This window comes from Pogoniulus pusillus, chromosome 1, assembly GCF_015220805.1.
Source record: "Pogoniulus pusillus isolate bPogPus1 chromosome 1, bPogPus1.pri, whole genome shotgun sequence".
Taxonomy (NCBI): Eukaryota; Metazoa; Chordata; class Aves; order Piciformes; family Lybiidae; genus Pogoniulus; species Pogoniulus pusillus.
Window position 1 is genome coordinate 48,418,003 of NC_087264.1, and position 20,240 is coordinate 48,438,242.

Here is a 20,240-nt window from a genome sequence, read left to right on the forward strand (position 1 = left end):
ATCCCAGCCTGTATCTCTGCATGGGGTTGCTGTGGCCAAAGTGCAGCACCCTGCACTTGGAGCTATTGAAGCCATCCCCTTGGACTCTGCCCATCTGTCCAGGCGGTCAAGGTCCTGCTGCAGAGCCCTTCTGCCCTCCAACCCAGACACATCTGCCCCCAGCTTAGTGTCATCTACACACTTGCTGATGACTGACTCCATGCCCTCATCCAGATCATCTATGAAGATGTTAGAGGATGGGGCCCAGCACTGATCCCTGAGGGACACCGCCAGTGACCGGCCGCCAGCTGGATGCATATTTACAGAAGTCAAAGCATCTGGGAACAGATAACACACTGGAAAAATACTTATTTATAAGGAACTTTTAGTGAATCGCAAGACTGAAGAGCACAAAGCAGGAGGAGAGTACACATATAAAACTGTTAGCCTACTTTCTGTTTTTAAACCCAGGTGTGTATTTACTGCAGTTCAATGTTAATTACTCTGAAGTGAAAAACTTGTATGATCGGTCATATGGTTTGTGTGGGAAGACTGAGAAGGGTGTAGAGGGTGGGCATGTGTGAAAGCTCAGAACTTTTTTATCCCAAACACAAACTTCAAGTAACTGCAAACTGCCAGAGGGTTTTCTCAAGAATAAGAAATGACATCCAGTGCCTCAGCACATTACAGTACCTAAAGCCTTAGTGTTGCACTGAAGATTCTTTGCAGAAACTACCCAGTATGTGTATCTAAAAATTAATCACACTACCTTAATTGTACAATGTATGTGTTGCTGTGAAAGACAGGTTGAGTTAAGTTTGAGGGAATAAGCAACTCAGTATCACACAGTATCATCAGGGTTGGAAGAGACCTCACAGATCATCAAGTCCAACCCTTTACCACAGAGCTCAAGGCCACACCATGGCACCAAGTGCCACGTCCAATCCTGCCTTCAACAGCTCCAGGGACAGCGACTCCACCACCTCCCTGGGCAGCCCATTCCAGTGTCCAATGACTCTCTCAGTGAAGAACTTTCTCCTCACCTCCAGCCTAAATTTCCCCTGGCGCAGCTTGAGGCTGTGTCCTCTTGTTCTGGTGCTAGCCACCTGAGAGAAGAGAGCAACCTCCTCCTGGCCACAACCTCCCCTCAGGTAGTTGTAGATAGCAATAAGGTCTCCCCTGAGCCTCCTCTTCTCCAGGCTAAACAATCCCAGCTCCCTCAGCCTCTCCTCGTAGGGCTGTGCTCAAGGCCTCTCCCCAGCCTTGTCGCCCTTCTCTGGACACGCTCCAGCATCTCAATGTCCCTCCTAAACTGGGGGGCCCAGAACTGAACACAGGACTCAAGGTGTAGTCTAACCAGTGCAGAGTACAGGGGCAGAATGACCTCCCTGCTCCTGCTGACCACATCATTCCTGAAGCAGGCCAGGATGCCACCGGCTCTCTTGGCCACCTGGGCACACTGCTGGCTCATGTTCAGGTGGGTATCGATCAGCACCCCCAGATCCCTTTCTGTTTGGCTGCTCTCAGCCACTGCGACCCCAGCCTGTATCTCTGCATGGGGTTGTTGTGGCCAAAGTGCAGCACCAGCACTTGGAGCTATTGAATGCCATCCCCTTGGACTCTGCCCATCTGTCCAGGATGGACTCACGCATAAGGAAGGCAAATAAGGTCACATGCAGTCTTCATTTGATGTCTCATAGGATTGCAGAACAGGGTAATCAGTTCAGCTAGTTCAGTTTTCTTCCTACTAGTAAATTAGATTTGAGTACACAGGGAATATATAGATAATCTGAAGTCATATTTCATTTGACAGGATGGACCTCTCTAGATATTTTAACTGAGACTGTATCAGAGGAAGAAAAAGTTCTCCAGGACTGTCTACTGTTTTACACAAAAGAAGGAAAAAAGACAAGATACTCCTCCCCTCACACTATTTTATTCTTAACACATGTGCACAAACTCCTGCCCAAACCACAAAATCCAAATTCAAAATCACAAGATTCTACCCTTTCCTGCCTCTTTGTATGCAAAAAGAGAGTGCTTTGTGCAGTTTGAAGAATCTAGAGAAGTTCAGTTTTTAAAAATTCACAATCATGCACTTTATAAAAGCTACGGAACATAATAAATTGAGGCACTGAATTAACAAGTCATCCTGGAAAGAAGATAACCTTATTATGGACAGTTTATACAGAGACTGAATTTACATTACAGCCTTCAAGCACTTAAGACTGCCAAGAATTCTGTATCAGAAAGAAGGTGCGGGGTCTATAAATCACTGAACATGAGCCAGCAGTGTGCCCAGGTGGCCAAGAGAGCCAGTGGCATCCTGGCCTGCATCAGCAATGGTGTGGAAAGGGAGGCAAGTAAAAAAGTTTCTGTTCAAGTAGATTTAACAGGGCATTTGTTCCAGCATTAGTGTTTGATATGGATGCAGATCTTTAATGTTAGATAAAGTGAATTGTATCATTTTAGGAGACTAATTACCCAGACACAAAATGGAGAACACATCAAACTCCTAAGTGGAAAGGCTCAGCTATTCTTGGAGCTAACAGCTAATAGATTTATGAAATAGCTATGGAAGCAGCAAATGAGTCCATTAGTCCAAGACCATTTTAACTAATGAAGACATCATAAAACAGCTTCTTGTAACCTAATCTGTAAGTTACTGGATTTTTATTTTAAAAAAGAATTGAAAACTTTAAATTTCAGCCACACACATCCAAATAATTTGAGTGTGACAGTTTGTAAATATATTCAAGATACAGCAGAAGCCTGGCATTTAACACAAAGCATCCCTCAAGGAACCCCAATCCTCATCATAAACCTTTTATCTACGGTTGTCTCAGGTATGAAAACAATGACAAGTGAAGAATAGGAATCATTTGAAAGTAAAGTTAACACAGTAAAAATCAATCTATTTCTCAGGATTATGAAAACAGTGGCACATGAAGTTGTCTTTTCTGAAGTGAAAAATTTAAATGAAATATCGCTGCTACTGACAAGGGAACAGTAGCTACACTTCCAGTGATCTTTTTTTCAAGAGGGAAGGCAAAAACCAACATATACAATCTTAATAACACATAAAAATGCAGACAAAATTATCACACAAAAAATGGAGTTATTACATAACACTTACACTGGAAAAATAAGTTACAGTTAAATTTAATAAGAGACCAAACAACCGTGTAATAGTTACTCCAAATCAGATCCACCTAACAGTCAGGTTCATCTAGATGAGACAGCTGTGAAGAGGGCAGATGCAGTTCTGGAACGTACTTGTTGGAGCAGAAAGAGACAGTGCCATTGCACAATACCCCAGTGAGGCCACATCTGGAATGTTATGGGTAATTCTCATTATAACAGTTAAAAACACACATACAAGAAACTCCAAATTGGGGCAGCTGCAGAGAAAGGCTGTGAGGGTGATCAGCTCACTGGAGACTGCAGAATGCAAAGAATACTTCATTTAGTCAGTCTAGCAAAATAAAAATCCAAGAAGAGGTACAAATCCTATCTATAAATACAGATGAGACAAGAATCATGAAGGAAAAAAAAAAACAATTTACCTAGAGGATAATACTGCCACAAAACCAGCTCTAAAAAGGCCACACAGATGATTAAAAATAGTAAAGGTGGAAATTTGGTCCTAAGATTATAAATGAAACTGCTCTCTCACTGCAAACTATAATGAAGATAGTTTCTGACTAAAGCCAGAATAAATGAGTTATACTTGGAAACTTTCTGGTTTCCTCTCTTGAACATGCTGCAGCAGTCAGCTTGCAACCCAAATTGGGATTCTTTCTGTCACATTCCCAAGAAGACTCTAAAGCCTAGCAAATACAATTCAGGATTAAGACTCTAAGGCCAGTGACCAATTTGTTGTATAAAGTGGTATCTGTACATCAACCATGTATTTTTAAATAGTCTACCCTCCAACAAAGGCAAGATGAAGACAAGTCCAAGATGAAAAAATACAAGCAACTGATACAGTCTTTCACAACTTACAGGAAAGTAATTTCTGAGAACAAATTCACTTCACTCCCAAGACAGAGAGATCAAAATGGAATGCATTTAAGAAAGCATGTTGTCAAATACACCAAGCTGAAAGATATGATTTTGGCAAGCCTAGGAGATTATTGTTTTATGTTCAATTATGTATTACTATCCTTTCCTCAAATAATTCCCAGTGATCTGTTTATCAAGGGGAAAAAATCATAGAATCATAGAATCAACAAGGTTGGAAGAGACCTCCAAGATCATCCAGTCCAACCTAGCACCCAGCCCTATCCAATCAACTAGACCATGGCACTAAGTGCCTCATCCAGGCTTTTCTTGAAGACCCCCAGGGATGGTGCCTCCACCACCTCCCTGGGCAGCCCATTCCAAAGGGAAATCACTCTCTCTGTGAAGAACTTCTTCCTAACATCCAGCCTATACCTACCCTGGCACAACTTGAGACTGTGTCCCCTTGTTCTATTGCTGGTTACCTGGGAGAAGAGGTAAAAAAATGAACCAAGACAGTGCTTAACTGGCACTACACACTCTAGCCCAACTACAGCCAACCAGAGTCTGTTCCCTTCAACTGATAAGTATTCCTATCCCACAAAACACCAGTGTATGTGTCATCACACGCTGTATGCACCAACCATCTTCCATTATGACCAGCAAGACACCTCCCAGAAGGAAAAAAGCTTTTTAATCAATGAACTGAGAGGAAGTAAAAAAGCTCTGAGATTCTGGGCTCACAAAATCCCCTAAGAGACAGGAAGGAAAGGATGTAATAAGTTTAACAAGTTTTAAGAGGAGTGACATATTGACCTGATGCTTCTGTGAAATATTCTTGGAAGAAAAAAAAACAAAACAAAACTAAACATTCATCACACTTCAACAAATGTAAATGTTTAAACTGTGAACTTAGTCTTTAGTTGTTTACAAACCTGTTACCATATGTCTTTCCTTTTTGAGTGCATTTAACATTGCACTCCTCAAATAACCCATCTGCTGTTCCCTACTTCTGCTACTTCAAAAGCTTGTCAGCTGCTACCTACTGCAGTTAAATTTTCATCATAAATAACGAATATTAATGCTGATTTCATTTTGCCTAATTACACTAATTTCAAGCATCTTTAAATGCCTCAACACTTGATGTAATGAGAGAACCTCAAACTGCCAAGAATAAGAAAACAATTATCAGAAGCATTTCATTAAGAAACCTGTTTGCCTTGACTGACAATCTGCTTTTGAGTAACCATGAAGTAGACTGAAATGTTGTTTCAAGATTTCATATCATTCAGATGACCACTCCTTGTAACAAGCAGATTAAAAAACCAGGAAAGAGTTGTGGAAAGAAGTCTGTAATCACAAATATTAATTGTACGCAATTATGTATTGCACAAGAGATAAAAGCCCAATACAAACCAGTGCAGCACATCCACCATTACCTTGCATCACCTGGAATACACAGATTGTAATGCACACCTCTGGAGCTTCTCAGACATTCAGAGCAGGTAAACACTGGATTAAAAGAAATAAAACTTGAGGAACAACTAAGCACCTAAGACCTCAAGCCTCCCTCTCAGTTAAGTACTCTAGTAATACAGCACATATCGTGGTTCCTTTCTGCCTTCTTGTTTTGCATTCAAGGCAGCATGTCTCTACTTCTGTTTCAAGAGGAGAAACAGATCATCTCACCCAGTTTCCTACATAGTTTGATGGTTAGGACTCTCAGCTACATTACATGTGGGTTCAAACCATGCCAACCTGGAGAAGAACTGATTGTCCCTATTAGAGGGACAAGTTGTCTAATGAAAGGTGTGAAAAAAACAGTGTAACTTTAGATGCACTAAAGTGCACCTGACTGAGATGAACTATTCAGTGTCTTTGGTGGTGGCATCTTGCTCCCACACATCTCAGGGGTGATCTTATTGCTGTCTACAACTACCTGAAGGGTGGTTGTGGCCAGGGGGAGGTTGTTCTCTTCTCTCAGGTGGCCAGCACCAGAACAGAAGGACACAGCCTCAAGCTACGCCAGGGGAAATTTAGGCTGGAGGTGAGGAGAAAGTTCTTCACTGAGAGAGTCATTGGACACTGGAATGGGCTGCCCGGGGAGGTGGTGGAGTCGCCGTCCCTGGAGCTGTTCAAGGCAAGATTGGACGTGGCACTTGGTGCCATGGTCTAGCCTTGAGCTCTGTGGTAAAGGGTTGGACTTGATGATCTATGAGGTCTCTTCCAACCTTGGTGATACTGTGATCTCACCAAAGCAGGGCATTCATAATCTTTTTGGTCATATTAATCTACTCAGCAATCTTTTGTCTACAGATTTTATGCCTGAACCACACTCTCAGATTTCATGAGGCTCCAGAGATTATTTAGCACATTGCTCTGAAAAACACAGATAACTTGTTTATAAATAGTTATATACCCTATCATATCAAGCTTACAAAAAGTGTGAACGAATGGGGCTACACATATTCAGCAGCTATTATCATTATTTCTGGAGAACATTATTACATAACCATTTCACTGTTAGAGGTTTCTTAGATTTTCACCAATAGTTTTTCCAGTAATCCTTGAAGTCTCAAAGTAAAGGGCATGTTTGTGCTGCCAATAAAACAAACAAAGAACAATGAACTTTCTATTCAAAGACAAAGCTACACCTTGCTACTAACGGCACAATGTGGTATTAGCTCATTCCTTCCACTCCTTTAGATAATGATGAGGCAGTTGGCTCTGAAGAATGCCTTTCTACATACTGACCTAGAGGTGCCCAGGGTAAAATCATGATCTAATTGGCCATGTTTGTTCAGCAACTGTCCTGGAAGTCTAACAGGCCTATTAGATGTCCTGGCTTGCCCCATCCTTCTGCTGACGGGGGAAGCAAGGGCTGGAGGAAAACAGAGGCTTGGGCCATTATATCCCCTCCCAAAGTGATAAACAAGTGTTTAGGTACTTGTTGGTGCCTTGCCCAAATAAAGGTGAGCAAGTCCTGGTTTCACCTAACACGGTCAGTTTTGCAAATGCCATTTCGTTGGTGAATCTCTGTGGCCAAAGGAGCCATTACATTCAGGCAAAGAATAGAAACTGAGCTAAGCTGCAAGAAGTTGAGCTGCTTCTGCCTTGTGGAGCTGCCTCTGCCTCACTGCTCTTGGACAATGTGTTCTGCTCTGCCTGAGTAGAACAGACATTCCCTAGGGCTCCAGACTATCTATCTGTAAGTGGGATAAAGCCATTTTGTGGCTAAACTTTTCCAACTTTTCCTGATTGTCCTACATTACTATATTGCAGATAAGCATCCTCGTAAAGATTTTCTCAACAGAATTTGAACCCAAATCTAACTAATTTGTATGTAGTTGTGGACAGGGCTTTCCAGAAATAAAATTAACTACATATTTTATAATTCCTGCCTCATTAATTGCCCCAACTAAATCAGCAACTATCAAGCTTTGTAGTGCAGGAAGGTTAAGACTTATTTAATATACCAAGGTATGCTTGCTGTTTGCCTCAGATATTGAACATGAATTGCAGGAATGCACTGGATTTTCATATGTTAAACAAATCACAGACAAGATATTTGCTAGCTGATTACTATAGAAGATATCTGGCACGTATCCACTTCACAGCATGACTCGCAATATATAAGTATAGGCTGGATGTTAGGAGAAGTTCTTCCCAGAGAGAGTGATTGGCATTGGAATGGGCTGCCCAGGGAGGTGGTGGAGGCACCGACCCGGGGGGTCTTCAAGAAAAGACTGGATGAGGCACTTAGTGCCATGGTCTAGTTGACTGGATAGAGCTGGGTGCTAGGTTGGACTGAATGATCTTGGAGGTCTCTTCCAACCTTGTTGATTCTATGACTATGATTGATTCTATGATAATCCATTACTTCCTCACAAGCTCTGGTATAGAATCATAGAATCTTATTTTACAAAGATGCAATATTATGAACTTCTGAAAAATCTTTTTAGATAAAACAAAACAAAATAAAACAAAACAAGATCATACAGCAGCAAAGAGGGCAGGGCAGGACAGTACACAGGGCAGCAATGCAACTACAGCATATAAAAGTATGCAGGTAAGAAACAACAAAAGAAATAACAAAAATCACAAGCCCTGTGTTTTACTTTAATATTTTTCCAAGCACAGAGATTTATTACACTGAATAGCCACTAAAATATTCTGCATAAGTCTCAGGTAATGGACAATAGCAGAAATTAAGACAATACCAAGAAAACTCCTCAGCACCAGAACAAGAGGGCACAGCCTCAAGCCACGCCAGGGGAAATTTAGGCTTGAGGTGAGGAGAAAGTTCTTCACTGAGAGAGTCATTGGACACTGGAATGGGCTGCCCGGGGAGGTGGTGGAGTCGCCGTCCCTGGAGCTGTTCAAGGCAGGATTGGACGTGGCACTTGGTGCCATGGTCTGGCCTTGAGCTCTGTGGTAAAGGGTTGGACTTGATGATCTATGAGGTCTCTTCCAACCTTGGTGATACTGTGATAACTCCTGTACAATCTATCTTACTGGGAGTGCAGACATAACTGAACAATGAAACATTAAAAAATTATATTTGAAGTCTTTACAAGAAGCCAATAAATACTATAGGTGAATAATAAAATCTTTCACCACATCTAAAACTTAGTAAGTCTTAGCAGAACACAAGAAAGTCTCCTCCCTGTCTGCCAGGAAGTGCTATGAGATTGTGTTGTTTACCAAAGTTGCAAAACAGGAAGATGGAATCAATGACACTAAGCACTTCTGGTTTATGTTTTATACATACACAGATACATATTGTCAACCGTTTCAAGAGCACCAGACGCAGTCTGCCAGAATAGATTGTAAACTTGAGATTTTGCTGATAAATCCCTGAAAAAATAACCCAGTTACATGAGGGAATCAGTTCATATTTTTGCTACTGACCAAATGTGTCTGTCTGGTTGTCAGTATTAATTACACAGAGCATACAAGGAATCTCAGTCATATCCTTGAGTACTCTGGGAACCAGAAGTAACTTCACAGCACTAAAAACATGACTAGAAGATTGTCTAGAGATACATACAAGTGTGTTTCACCTTAGAATCATAGAATCAACCAGGCTGGAAAAGACCTCCAAGATCATCCAGTCAAACCTACCCCCAGCTCTATCCAGTCAACCAGACCATGGCACTAAGTGCCTCATCCAGTCTTTTCTTGAAGACCTCCAGGGACGGTGCCTCCACCACCTCCCTGGGCAGCCCATTCCAATGCCAATCACTTTCTCTGGGAAGAACTTCCTCCTAGCATCCAGCCTATACTTCCCCCGGCACATTTTGAGACTGTGTCCCCTTGTTCTATTGCTGGTTGCCTGGGAGAAGAGGCCACCCCCCACCTGGCAATTTTTGCCACATCTGATGGTGATTCCTAAATTCCCTGGTCTGTACCAGTAAGCAGCAAGACAGTACACCATACCACCCGGATGTCAGATTAATGACAGCCAAAAGGAGGCATAATATGTAAGGAAGGAACAGGAACAAAACCCACTATAATCTCTATTTTCAAAGTAGTAACAAAGAAGTAATATTTTTTTCTGGTATGTTGATATAGTAGCAACTTTTGGTACAGGCCAGTTATGACTAACCAAGACTTCAAAAAAGCAATTAGGATATCTATAATACTATGGATTTTAGCCTTAATCATTCTTGGTAAAGTTTCAGAATGGAACACTGCAATTAATGGAAGCTGTCTCCAAAATATTTCACTCTAAAGCATTTCCCTAGCTTTGCATTAAAAAAAAAAAAATAATAAAAGACCTTACAAAAGTACAAAATCCAAATGTATTTTAAGATATATTACACATGAAGAATAAATTATTTTTTAAACAAGAGAACATCCACTAAATGCGCTTCTTCTCTGTTCACTTATTCAGTCATCCGTCAGGCAACTTCAGATGACTGATCATTACACAGACAAAAGAGAAGATTCTCTGTTGTGATGTATTTCACAGAACAGATTCCATACAATATGCATAGAGTTATCTGTAGGATGGGATAAAACTATCCTACAGATAGATGAGTAACAAAGTCCTGTTTACTCTTCTTAGAATACTGCATGAAAACAGAAGACAGAAAAATACTCTAAAGCATGGCCAAACAAGATCAACTACCAAGCCTTAGCCTCTCTTTCAATGCCAAATCTTTAATCACAATTTAGCAAGCCTTTAATAAAAAATAGACTTGTATCACAGTATCATCAGGGTTGGAAGAGACATCACAGATCATCAAGTCCAACCCTTTACCACAGAGCTCAAGGCTAGACCATGGCACCAAGTGCCACGTCCAATCTTGCCTTGAACAGCTCCAGGGACAGCGACTCCACCACCTCCCCGGGCAGCCCATTCCAGTGTCCAATGACTCTCTCAGTGAAGAACTTTCTCCTCACCTCCAGCCTAAATTTCCCCTGGCGTAGCTTGAGGCTGTGTCCTCTCATTCTGGTGCTGGCCACCTGAGAGAAGAGAGCAACCTCCTCCTGGCCACAACCACCCTTCAGGCAGTTGTAGACAGCAATAAGGTCTCCCCTGAGCCTCCTCTTCTCCAGGCTAAACAATCCCAGCTCCCTCAGCCTCTCCTCGTAGGGCTGTGCTCAAGGCCTCTCCCCAGCCTCGTCGCCCTTCTCTGGACACGCTCAAGCATCTCAATGTCCCTCCTAAACTGGGGGGCCCAGAACTGAACACAGTACTCAAGGTGTGGTCTAACCAGTGCAGAGTACAGGGGCAGAATGACCTCCCTGCTCCTGCTGACCACACCATGCCTGATGCAGGCCAGGATGCCACTGTATTGTATTAAATAGGCTGGGAAAAAAAAAGACCAATCACAGAAGAATGAGATGTGAATCTAAATAATGCAAGCATGAGCAAAAGCATAGAAAGAACATGACATTCACTCACATAAAATTTTCTGGATATTCACTCAAGGCCATGTCAATGATATTCAAAGCATCATGATAGTGTTTCTGGGCTGACAGCAAGAGTGCAAGGAGATGAAGAGAGTTGGCATCATCTCCTTGTAGTTGCAGAGCCTGACGAACATAACCCAAAGCTTCAGGTATCTGATTAAACAGAAAAGGCAGAAAAAGAAAGCACCACTATTAGAAGTATTGCCTATTACTTGATTGCATATCCATAAAATTTTCAAAATATTCACCTGGATACCATGTAGAATTCTATAGACTCCTGTAAGACACTACTCAGAAGAGTTTAAAATAGACCTGATGCTCTACAGTGAACAGTAAAAATTAAATAATACATTAACCCTGGAAAATAAGATACATGTATTAATAAATCAGTTCCTTCAGTCTTTTAAAATATTCATTCACTATTCTAAGTCTTGATTGTATTTCTAAGTTATTTTGGAAATACTTCAGCTAAAATGCACAAGTAGAGTGCAGTATTTTGTAGCTTAGTCTCCTAGAATCAACCAGGTTGGGAGAGACCTCCAAGATCATCCAGTCCAACCTAGCACCCAGCCCTAGCTAGTCAATCAGACCATGGCACTAAGTGTCTCATCCAGGCTTTGCTTGAACACCTCCAGGGATGGTGACTCCACCACCTCCCTGGGCAGCTCATTCCAATGGCAAATCACTCTGCTTTTCTCTTTTTGTTGCAACAGTGCAGGGAGGAGAGAACACAGTTAGGAACTTCATATTTGGACATTGCCCTGACTTTTTTTGGCCCAAAGCAAGACAAGTTAACTTGACTCTGCAAAACTCTGCATTTGTCACTGTCCCCCATCCAACAAATCTCTCCTTTTTTTTGCGCTGTAAATAGATGAACATGCAAACAGACACAGACATGAAAAATAGGCTGTATCCTCTGTGAACTCTAAGCAGTACAACCTTCTTAGCTGTAAGGCATAATCTGTACAGAGATGAGGACAGAGCAAACTTCCTGTCCTAATGCTTCCATTATTATCCTGGAACTTCTCTGACTACTGCATATGTATTTTATATGCAATTTACATATCGCGCTGTATCCTAAGGCCACAGTAAATTGAAAATACCAAGATAGGTATGATTGATAAAAGGATCTGGGGGTTGATTTAATTTTCTCAGCTGCATGTGCTTTTGTTCAAAACCAGCACAATAAATGTTAAACTCAAAAAATTTAATTAAGCAACATAGGAAGTTTAGAATTCAGCAGTACAGAGTCATAGCCTGCTACTGAAAAATATTTTGTGTTATTAAAGTGACCATCCATTCCACTCTAATGTGACCTACTCCAACGTCTCTGCTACTCATTAGCAATGAAAAGCAGTCCCCTAGACTATGTAAACTACTGTGCTCAAAACTACTCCCTGAAATGAACATGACACAGGAAAAGGCTTACCATGACATACATAAAGCAGCTCCACATTATCCAAATTCATGTGATACACAGTATATTCCTAAATCCCTTAAATATAACAGCTGTAAAAGTCAGGCTGAGTTCTGATCTCTTTTTATAGCTTTTTCAATTCCCAGCTTTCTTAAACACGTTTTTGCAATTTTGTTCACACTATCCAAACCTCCTAAAATACTCAAGATTTAAACACTCTCTATATCATTAAAGTTTAGGTTCAAGAGTTGCACTGTCCAGATAACCAGTCTTAGCAGAGGTTACACAAAATAGGTAAAAATGAGGTTAAAAATGGGAGGGTTATTCCTATTCTTCCAGCTGAAGCAAAATTGAATGACTTGTGTCCTATTTCTGATCCTAGAGATGTGACAGAACTCTAAGAGAAGTGTACAAGACTGAAGGTGTTCAGAGAGAATATTTCAGGATTTTTTTCCCTGGATATGTACATATGCACAAGGAAAATCTTCATCTGTATCCATCCATTGATACAAATTCAATTCTTCATATAACAGTACGAGTCTGCACTTTTTAAACACAACTAACCTGCCTGGATATGGCAAGCTGAAGTGCCAAGTAAAATGCTGCCAGATGATCCGTTGGAGACAAACTGTGAGCCCTTGTAAACAAAGAAAGAAACAAAAATCCAGTTAATTTTTCTGCTGTTAATACAGGTTAGACATACAAATGCACATCTATTAATCCATATTTAGGTCCCTTCACTACACATAGGCTCATATTTTGATATGTGGCGGTCATGCCAGTGACTTCTCATATTATACTTCTCAATCAACTTTAATCTAAAGGAAGCAATTTGGGCCATTAGTGAGTCATTTAAAATAGAAGTTAATTATATAATTTCAGTATAAATCTTTAAAATTAGCAATTTAAATTCCTCAGGCAAAATGCAGTCTTAAACAAACATTAGATGTACTTGTATAAGAAGAGTTAAAAAAAAAAGGCCACTAGGCATATTTTTTTTACAGAAAAAAGCAAAAAGCCCCAACCAAATACAATCTTTCTGCTGCAAGATAAGTGTTTTTATGTGGGATGCTTGACCACAAAGAGAAAAAAAGATATGGCTGCACCCCAAACTGATGTGCAGTAAATACTGAGCAGTAAACTTGGAACTGATTTTTGTTTTCATTTTTATTTGTTGCATTCTCTCAATGGAGGCTCAGTTAGAAACAGGATGTGCAATAATCAGCTTCAGAACAACTAATGAGTTGTCTTCAGTGAGAAGAATGAATAAAAATTACCTTTAATCCACTGCAATCACAAAGTAAACCTTCTGCTCCCCAACAACAATGCAAAGGAAATCCCAACGCATCAGGAAGATGCACGGAAAGCAGATGCAATTAATCCTCATGTTCCCAAGCATTCTGTGCACAAATGTATATCCTGCTACATAGCACAACTATTTCAACTGTTATCACTAAGTCTTTTAGTTCCGTTCATTCCATATGGCTAAAAAAACACCTGTCACAGTTCACTGGAGACGCTAGGTATGTCTCAGATTTCAGCTGGCACTATTTGCTGCTAGGAAGTCCTTGAAACCAAATGGTCAGGAAGATACCAAGAGACTTATTGTTGAACAATAGAGAATGGAATGGAAAAGTTCCTAGGTGAAGGATGACATAGCACACAACCAAGCAACAATATACTAAGAGGGTGAAGGAGTAATCTCACAATGACAGGAAGATTAATATAATCTGAAAAATAGTTCTCCTAACCTACTCTCTATTGCTTATTCTCTTTTAACACAAACCACATGCTCTTTTGCTAGAGCAACCTAATAAAATATTATCACACATCCTCAACTTGTGGGTGGTCAAAATGCTGGACAACTCCAATTTCTGGAAACCAGAAATTTTCCAGACAGATTGACAGCAGGGGAAGACTCAGAATTTGTGGGAACTGCTGCACTAAACTGGAGGATAGAGTCAGCAGGAATGGATTTGCTTCAGGTAACAGTAAATTTCATTGTCTGCAGTTTCAAAAAAATCAGCAGGAGCAAGCAATTAATCATAAGTACTGAATGGGCAGAAATGGTGAGGAACAGTTAACACAGTATTTTTGAAACAGTAATGAATAACCCAGTGAAAGGGATGGATGAGGAGCTCAAGTATGAAAAAACCTGGATGAGCAAACAGCTCCTGAAGGTATTGGGGGAAAAAAAAGAGGGTGTATCACCTCTGGAAGGAGGGGAAGGCTTCTCCTGACATGTTTAAGGAGGTAGCCAGATTATGTAGGAGAAAAATTAGAGAGGCTAAGGCCCAGCTAGAACTTAGGCTGCCATCTCTGTGAAGGATAATAAAAAGCACTTTTATAAATGTATAAATTCTAAAAAGAAGGGCAAGAAGAGCCTCCACTCCTTACTGGACCAGGAGGGGAACATTATAACTGATGACGAAGAAAAGGCTGAGGGCCTGAATGCTTTCTTCGCCTCAGTTTTCAACAGCAAGGAGGGAGGAGTTCAGGGCAAGTTGCCTCTTGAACTGGGGGACGGGGTCAGGGAGCGGTGTGTTCCCCTGGAAATTCATGAGGAATTAGTTCAGGACCTGCTGAGCCACCTGGACACCCACAAGTCCATGGGACCAGATGGGATCCATCCTAGGGTGCTGATAGAGCTGGCAGCTGAGCTGGCCAAGCCGCTCTCCATCATTTTCCAGCAGTCCTGGCTCACTGGAGAGGTCCCAGGAGACTGGAAAATGGCCAACGTGGTCCCCATCCACAAGAAGGGTCGGATGGAGGAACCTGGGAATTATAGACCCAGTGTGCCCAGGTGGCCCAAGTGGCATACTGGCATGCATCAGGAATGGTGTGGTCAGCAGGAGCAGGGAGGTCATTCTGCCCCTGTACTCTGCACTGGTTAAACCACACCTTGAGTACTGTGTTCAGTTTTGGGCCCCCCAGTTTAGGAGGGACATTGAGATGCTTGAGCGTGTCCAGAGAAGGGCGACGAGGCTGGGGAGAGGCCTTGAGCACAGCCCTATGAGGAGAGGCTGAGGGAGCTGGGATTGGTTAGCCTGGAGAAGAGGAGGCTCAGGGGAGACCTTATTGCTGTCTACAACTACCTGAAGGGTGGTTGTGGCCAGGAGGAGGTTGCTCTCTTCTCTCAGGTGGCCAGCACCAGAACGAGAGGACACAGCCTCAAGCTACGCCAGGGGAAATTTAGGCTCGAGGTGAGGAGAAAGTTCTTCACTGAGAGAGTCATTGGACACTGGAATGGGCTGCCCAGGGAGGTGGTGGAGTCGCCGTCCCTGGAGCTGTTCAAGGCAAGATTGGACGTGGCACTTGGTGCCATGGTCTAGCCTTGAGCTCTGTGGTACAGGGTTGGACTTGATGATCTATGAGGTCTCTTCCAACCTTGTTGATACTGTGATACTGTAACTACTTCTGTGTAATGCACTTGGAAGACAGGGCATTTGTGTTATCACTGCCTACACTGTTGTTAAATCTCCAGATAGAGCAATAATTGAGGCCCTGCTGGTGTGGGTAAAGGGTGAAATGAAGGTAGTAATCTACAGGGGAAGAAATAAAGTCTGTTTCTACAGATGTAATTGCAAAAGCCTCCTATACATGACAGTGATCTAGAAACACTCTTATATTGAACCATGACTTGGAAACTTGCATTATGTGATTTTATTTTCTAGATCAGAACAGACTACTCTTTTGAGCTAGCATTTTATACTACAGAGCAACACAAATGTCTTTGAAATGAAAGGAAATCCTTAGAAATCAATCTAGGTATTTCTGAAATAAAATGATGAAGTGAATGTTAAAGAAATACATTCCATACTCATAGAGTCCCAGAGGTGAAATCCTCATTATGCAATCTTTTACAAGTATCTCTTTTTAACACAGAATAAGAGCTTTTTACTACTTGTGAGAGAATAAAATTAAAAGATTGACACCCACTCACCTCTGAAATGCAAGAAGTGCCTTTCGCTGCAAGACCTCTTGCATCCCTCGCAAAGATGCTAAAAAGGATATATTTAATCAGTGATATGCAAGGTCAAGAGATTTCATTTCACATGCTTATTGAAGAAGTTTTAATATATTGAATGAAAAAAATGGTTGTGCACAGGTTTAATTTTTAGTATTCTGCTAGGCATCCTTTTTAAAGCAACATGGGGATTTCTAAACGTGAATGTTTTATTCTTATCTTACCATCGGTTGCCTGAAGACTGTAAGTCAATCCCAGTGCCAAGTAGCCCTTTGCTCTGAACTCTGATGTTTTGTCCCCAAGATCAACAACTGCTTTGGCAAATCTTTCAGCTTCTTCCAACTGAAAATATTGCAAAACACCCAAGTAAGTTAGAAACTAGCTAAATCATACTTTACAATGAGAAGAACAGAGAGTGCGTGTACTATACATGATGAGTCCGTTGAAACCTAAGCCACGACTGCTTTTAAGGACTATTTATTTTATCATTACACTTAGTTTCCCTGCTAAATACTGAGTACAGAACACAAGTTTTAAGCTGAAAATCCATGACTGCTTTTAAGGACTATTTATTTTATCATTACACTTAGTTTCCCTGCTAAATACTGAGTACAGAACACAAGTTTTAAGCTGAAGATCCATGACTGCTTTTAAGGACTATTTATTTTATCATTACACTTAGTTTCCCTGCTAAATACTGAGTACAGAACACAAGTTTTAAGCTGAAAATCCATGACTGCTTTTAAGGACTATTTATTTTATCATTACACTTAGTTTCCCTGCTAAATACTGAGTACAGAACACAAGTTTTAAGCTGAAGATCCATGACTGCTTTTAAGGACTATTTATTTTATCATTACACTTAGTTTCCCTGCTAAATACTGAGTACAGAACACAAGTTTTAAGCTGAAAATCCATGACTGCTTTTAAGGACTATTTTTTTTATCATTAGACTTAGTTTCCCTGCTAAATACTGAGTACAGAACACAAGTTTTAAGCTGAAGCACTCACTCCTACGGTTGAAAAAAAACCCCAACCTCTGGCACATAACACACAGATCATTCTAAATTTACTGTGTTGTTTTGTGTTTGTTTGGGTTTTTTTCCCTAAAAAAACAGGTATTTTTGGTCCTTACATGCCATCTACCACTTTCACATTTCATAAATGCAGTTCTTCACCCACTAACCAATCAGTTACAGGAACGATGGACCCAACCCTTCAAAAATAACTACAGCCACACAGAACTGCATCAGATGCAGTATTGCTGAATATATGCAAAATCTTAAGTAAGTATGTGCAAACCCAAGTTTTAACTGCACACCAATGGTAGTACACTGTTTAACAATCTAGAAATAAAAAATATATACTATTTGAATCCATTCCAGTAAAAGTGCTATAGTAAACCACTCCATACAGAATCAATCCATAAGGAACAATTTACCGAACTAGGATGTACATTAAGACTGTATTTTTGTCGGCCCGAGCAAGTCAACCAATTTCTGATTGTGATTTTTTCCTTCTCTTTTTCTCCTTTTAAAATATGTTCATTTTCCTCAAAATTGTATGTGTACTTTGAAAACCAAACGATGCTCTTGATTTATCTTAATGGTTTTTCTTCCACCAACTTCGAGGATACCTAAAAACACAACTGAAGTACCCCTTTTTACAAAGACACTGGTCCTACTAGGAATTCATAAAGCCCAGCTGCCTGCAAACATGGTTATCACCAGAAGAATCTTCTGAATGCAAGAGATTTGTCACATTCACTTACAAAAATGTTTTCTGTTGCACAGAGGAAACAAAAGGGTAATTTCATTCTTAATCTCCACCTGTCAGTGTTTCAATTTCTAATGTACTTTTCCCTATGTCTTGGATTACTTTCAAGATACACTACCCTGATAATCATTGCTGTCAAATATTTCAAGCTGTCCATGCAAACAGAGGTGTACATGTGCATACACATATATCTGTGCTATGTTTTTAGAGATGGCCAAATGCCTGTAGTCATCGTGCAAATATATTTGCTACATCTCTAAATCAAAGTTTTGCTGCATTTTAGCACAGCTCTTGCTGAAAATATAGCGTCAAAGCTTACCCAGTGGAGAGATCCCATACAGAGCTTTGCAGCAAGGAGAGGAATAGTTGCATCATCTGGTTTCAAACGTATACATTCCTTCAAGACTTTAACAGCTCGGGCAGACTGTTAAAAACATTTTCCACTGAAATTACTAAAAGCATAAACATTTCACAGATAGAAGATTCCCATGTCCACATTTTACTTTGTTCTTCCCACGTGAAGGAGCCATCACTAAACATTTGCTAACAATTTGTTACAACTCCTCATGCAAGTGAAAGACAAGACTTCAGGTACTGCTGTTATTTAATCCCTATGAATTATCATTAAGCAGCCCTATCAAATCATCTGCCCACAATATAAGTCCAATGGTACACGATTCAGAAGGGTTTTGAGATGCATGTAAAAGTTTGCTAGGACTGTAATATCACAACATTCCAGCTGAATGAAAGAGCAGGAACAGGACAGTCTTCAGAGCAGTGTTTTATTTAACTTGAGAATAACAACAGTGCTTAGGAATATTTTTGCTGTGAGACTGTATAATAGGTTGGCATTACTCAACTTCTCAAAACTCATTTGCCTCCATCCAGTCACAGTTTAGAAGATAAATTAAGGGAAAAATCACAACTTGTCAGAAGCAACACACTTGTAAAACCATTTTCTAAAGAAAATACAAAGTTCTTCACAGAGAGAGTGATTTCCCATTGGAATGGGCTGCCCAGGGAGATGGTGGAGGCACTGTCCCTGAAGGTCTTCAAGAAAAGACTGGATGAGGCACTTAGTGCCATGGTCTGGTTGATTGGTTAGGGCTGGGTGATAGGTTGGACTGGATGATCTTGGAGGTCTCTTCCAACCTGGTTGATTCTATGATTCTATTTCTTTTCTCCATACTGAAGTCTATTACCCCACTGAGAACAATCTTGTAGTAAATCAGTATTGTTTACATTGCATAAAAAAAATGTGATTTAGCTTCCAAAACATGTCAGGGAGAAGCAAAAATAACTGAAAAATAGAAGACTGCATCTGATAGCTCAGGTTGTAATTTGTGCTTTGGTTTTTTTAAATCCACCTCAACTTAATGGCACAGAATATGCAGTCTCAATGACAGCCATAATACAGACAAACAGTCAGAAATTCCCAAAGGAAAATAATGCAAGAGCATCAAGAATCAACACTAATTTGTACCTGAGCATAAAATTCATTTATCAAAACAGCACTAAAACAAATTTCTAATGGATAGTATCTGGTCTAATTCCTACTTACATTCAGTTGGCTTAGCTTAAGCTTGTTGGCAAGATAGATCTTATTGTCACCTTTCAGTCTCCCTAAGTTAGAGACTATTGAAATAACAACATTCATTGTACAGCACTAAGCATAAACTCAGGAATATATTGTACTTAGCTGATTTAAAGATTAGAATTGTTTGCAAAAACACTACAGAATAAAATTATGGAAGTAACAGGTGTTACCAAAAGCCAGCAAGAAAAGAATTACATTAAAAAAAAAAACAAAACTCAAAGACTTACTTTTCCTGCTGCCATCAAGGACAATGCAAACTGATACCAGAGATGGAACTCTTCAAATGCAAACTTCATGGCTCTTTCTAAACACTAATTTTGGAGGGAAAATTGTTATTTAAAGGTGCATTCTTCAACTATGAAGAAGGTGTAACAGTATAAAAGTTTTCTGACAGACTCATACCTACAATCTAAATCATTCAGATAAGTGATGACAGCTGCCAGATTCTACAAGGGGAAAAAAGTTGAACAGAAAAATAACTTCTCTCTTTTTTTTTAATACTCATGCTAGTACTGTCCTATTTAGTCATAAAGAAGGAATGATAAATACCAGTTTGCTGAAGGTACAACTGCAAAAGGTAG

At 40.4% G+C, this 20,240-nt stretch overlaps 1 protein-coding gene across 1 annotated transcript in view; it reads right to left on the minus strand.

The window, feature by feature from the left end:
- TTC7B (tetratricopeptide repeat domain 7B) overlaps positions 1–20,240 on the minus strand; it is a 155,381-nt gene that overhangs the window by 68,507 nt on the left and 66,634 nt on the right. Inside the window, exons 10-15 of the mRNA XM_064151677.1 lie at positions 19,887–19,970; positions 18,382–18,486; positions 16,511–16,628; positions 16,263–16,320; positions 12,884–12,956; positions 10,895–11,055 (exon numbers count right to left, since the gene is read on the minus strand). Of these exons, the coding sequence (XP_064007747.1) occupies positions 10,895–11,055; positions 12,884–12,956; positions 16,263–16,320; positions 16,511–16,628; positions 18,382–18,486; positions 19,887–19,970 (599 nt within the window). The remainder of the gene's footprint in view (positions 1–10,894; positions 11,056–12,883; positions 12,957–16,262; positions 16,321–16,510; positions 16,629–18,381; positions 18,487–19,886; positions 19,971–20,240) is intronic.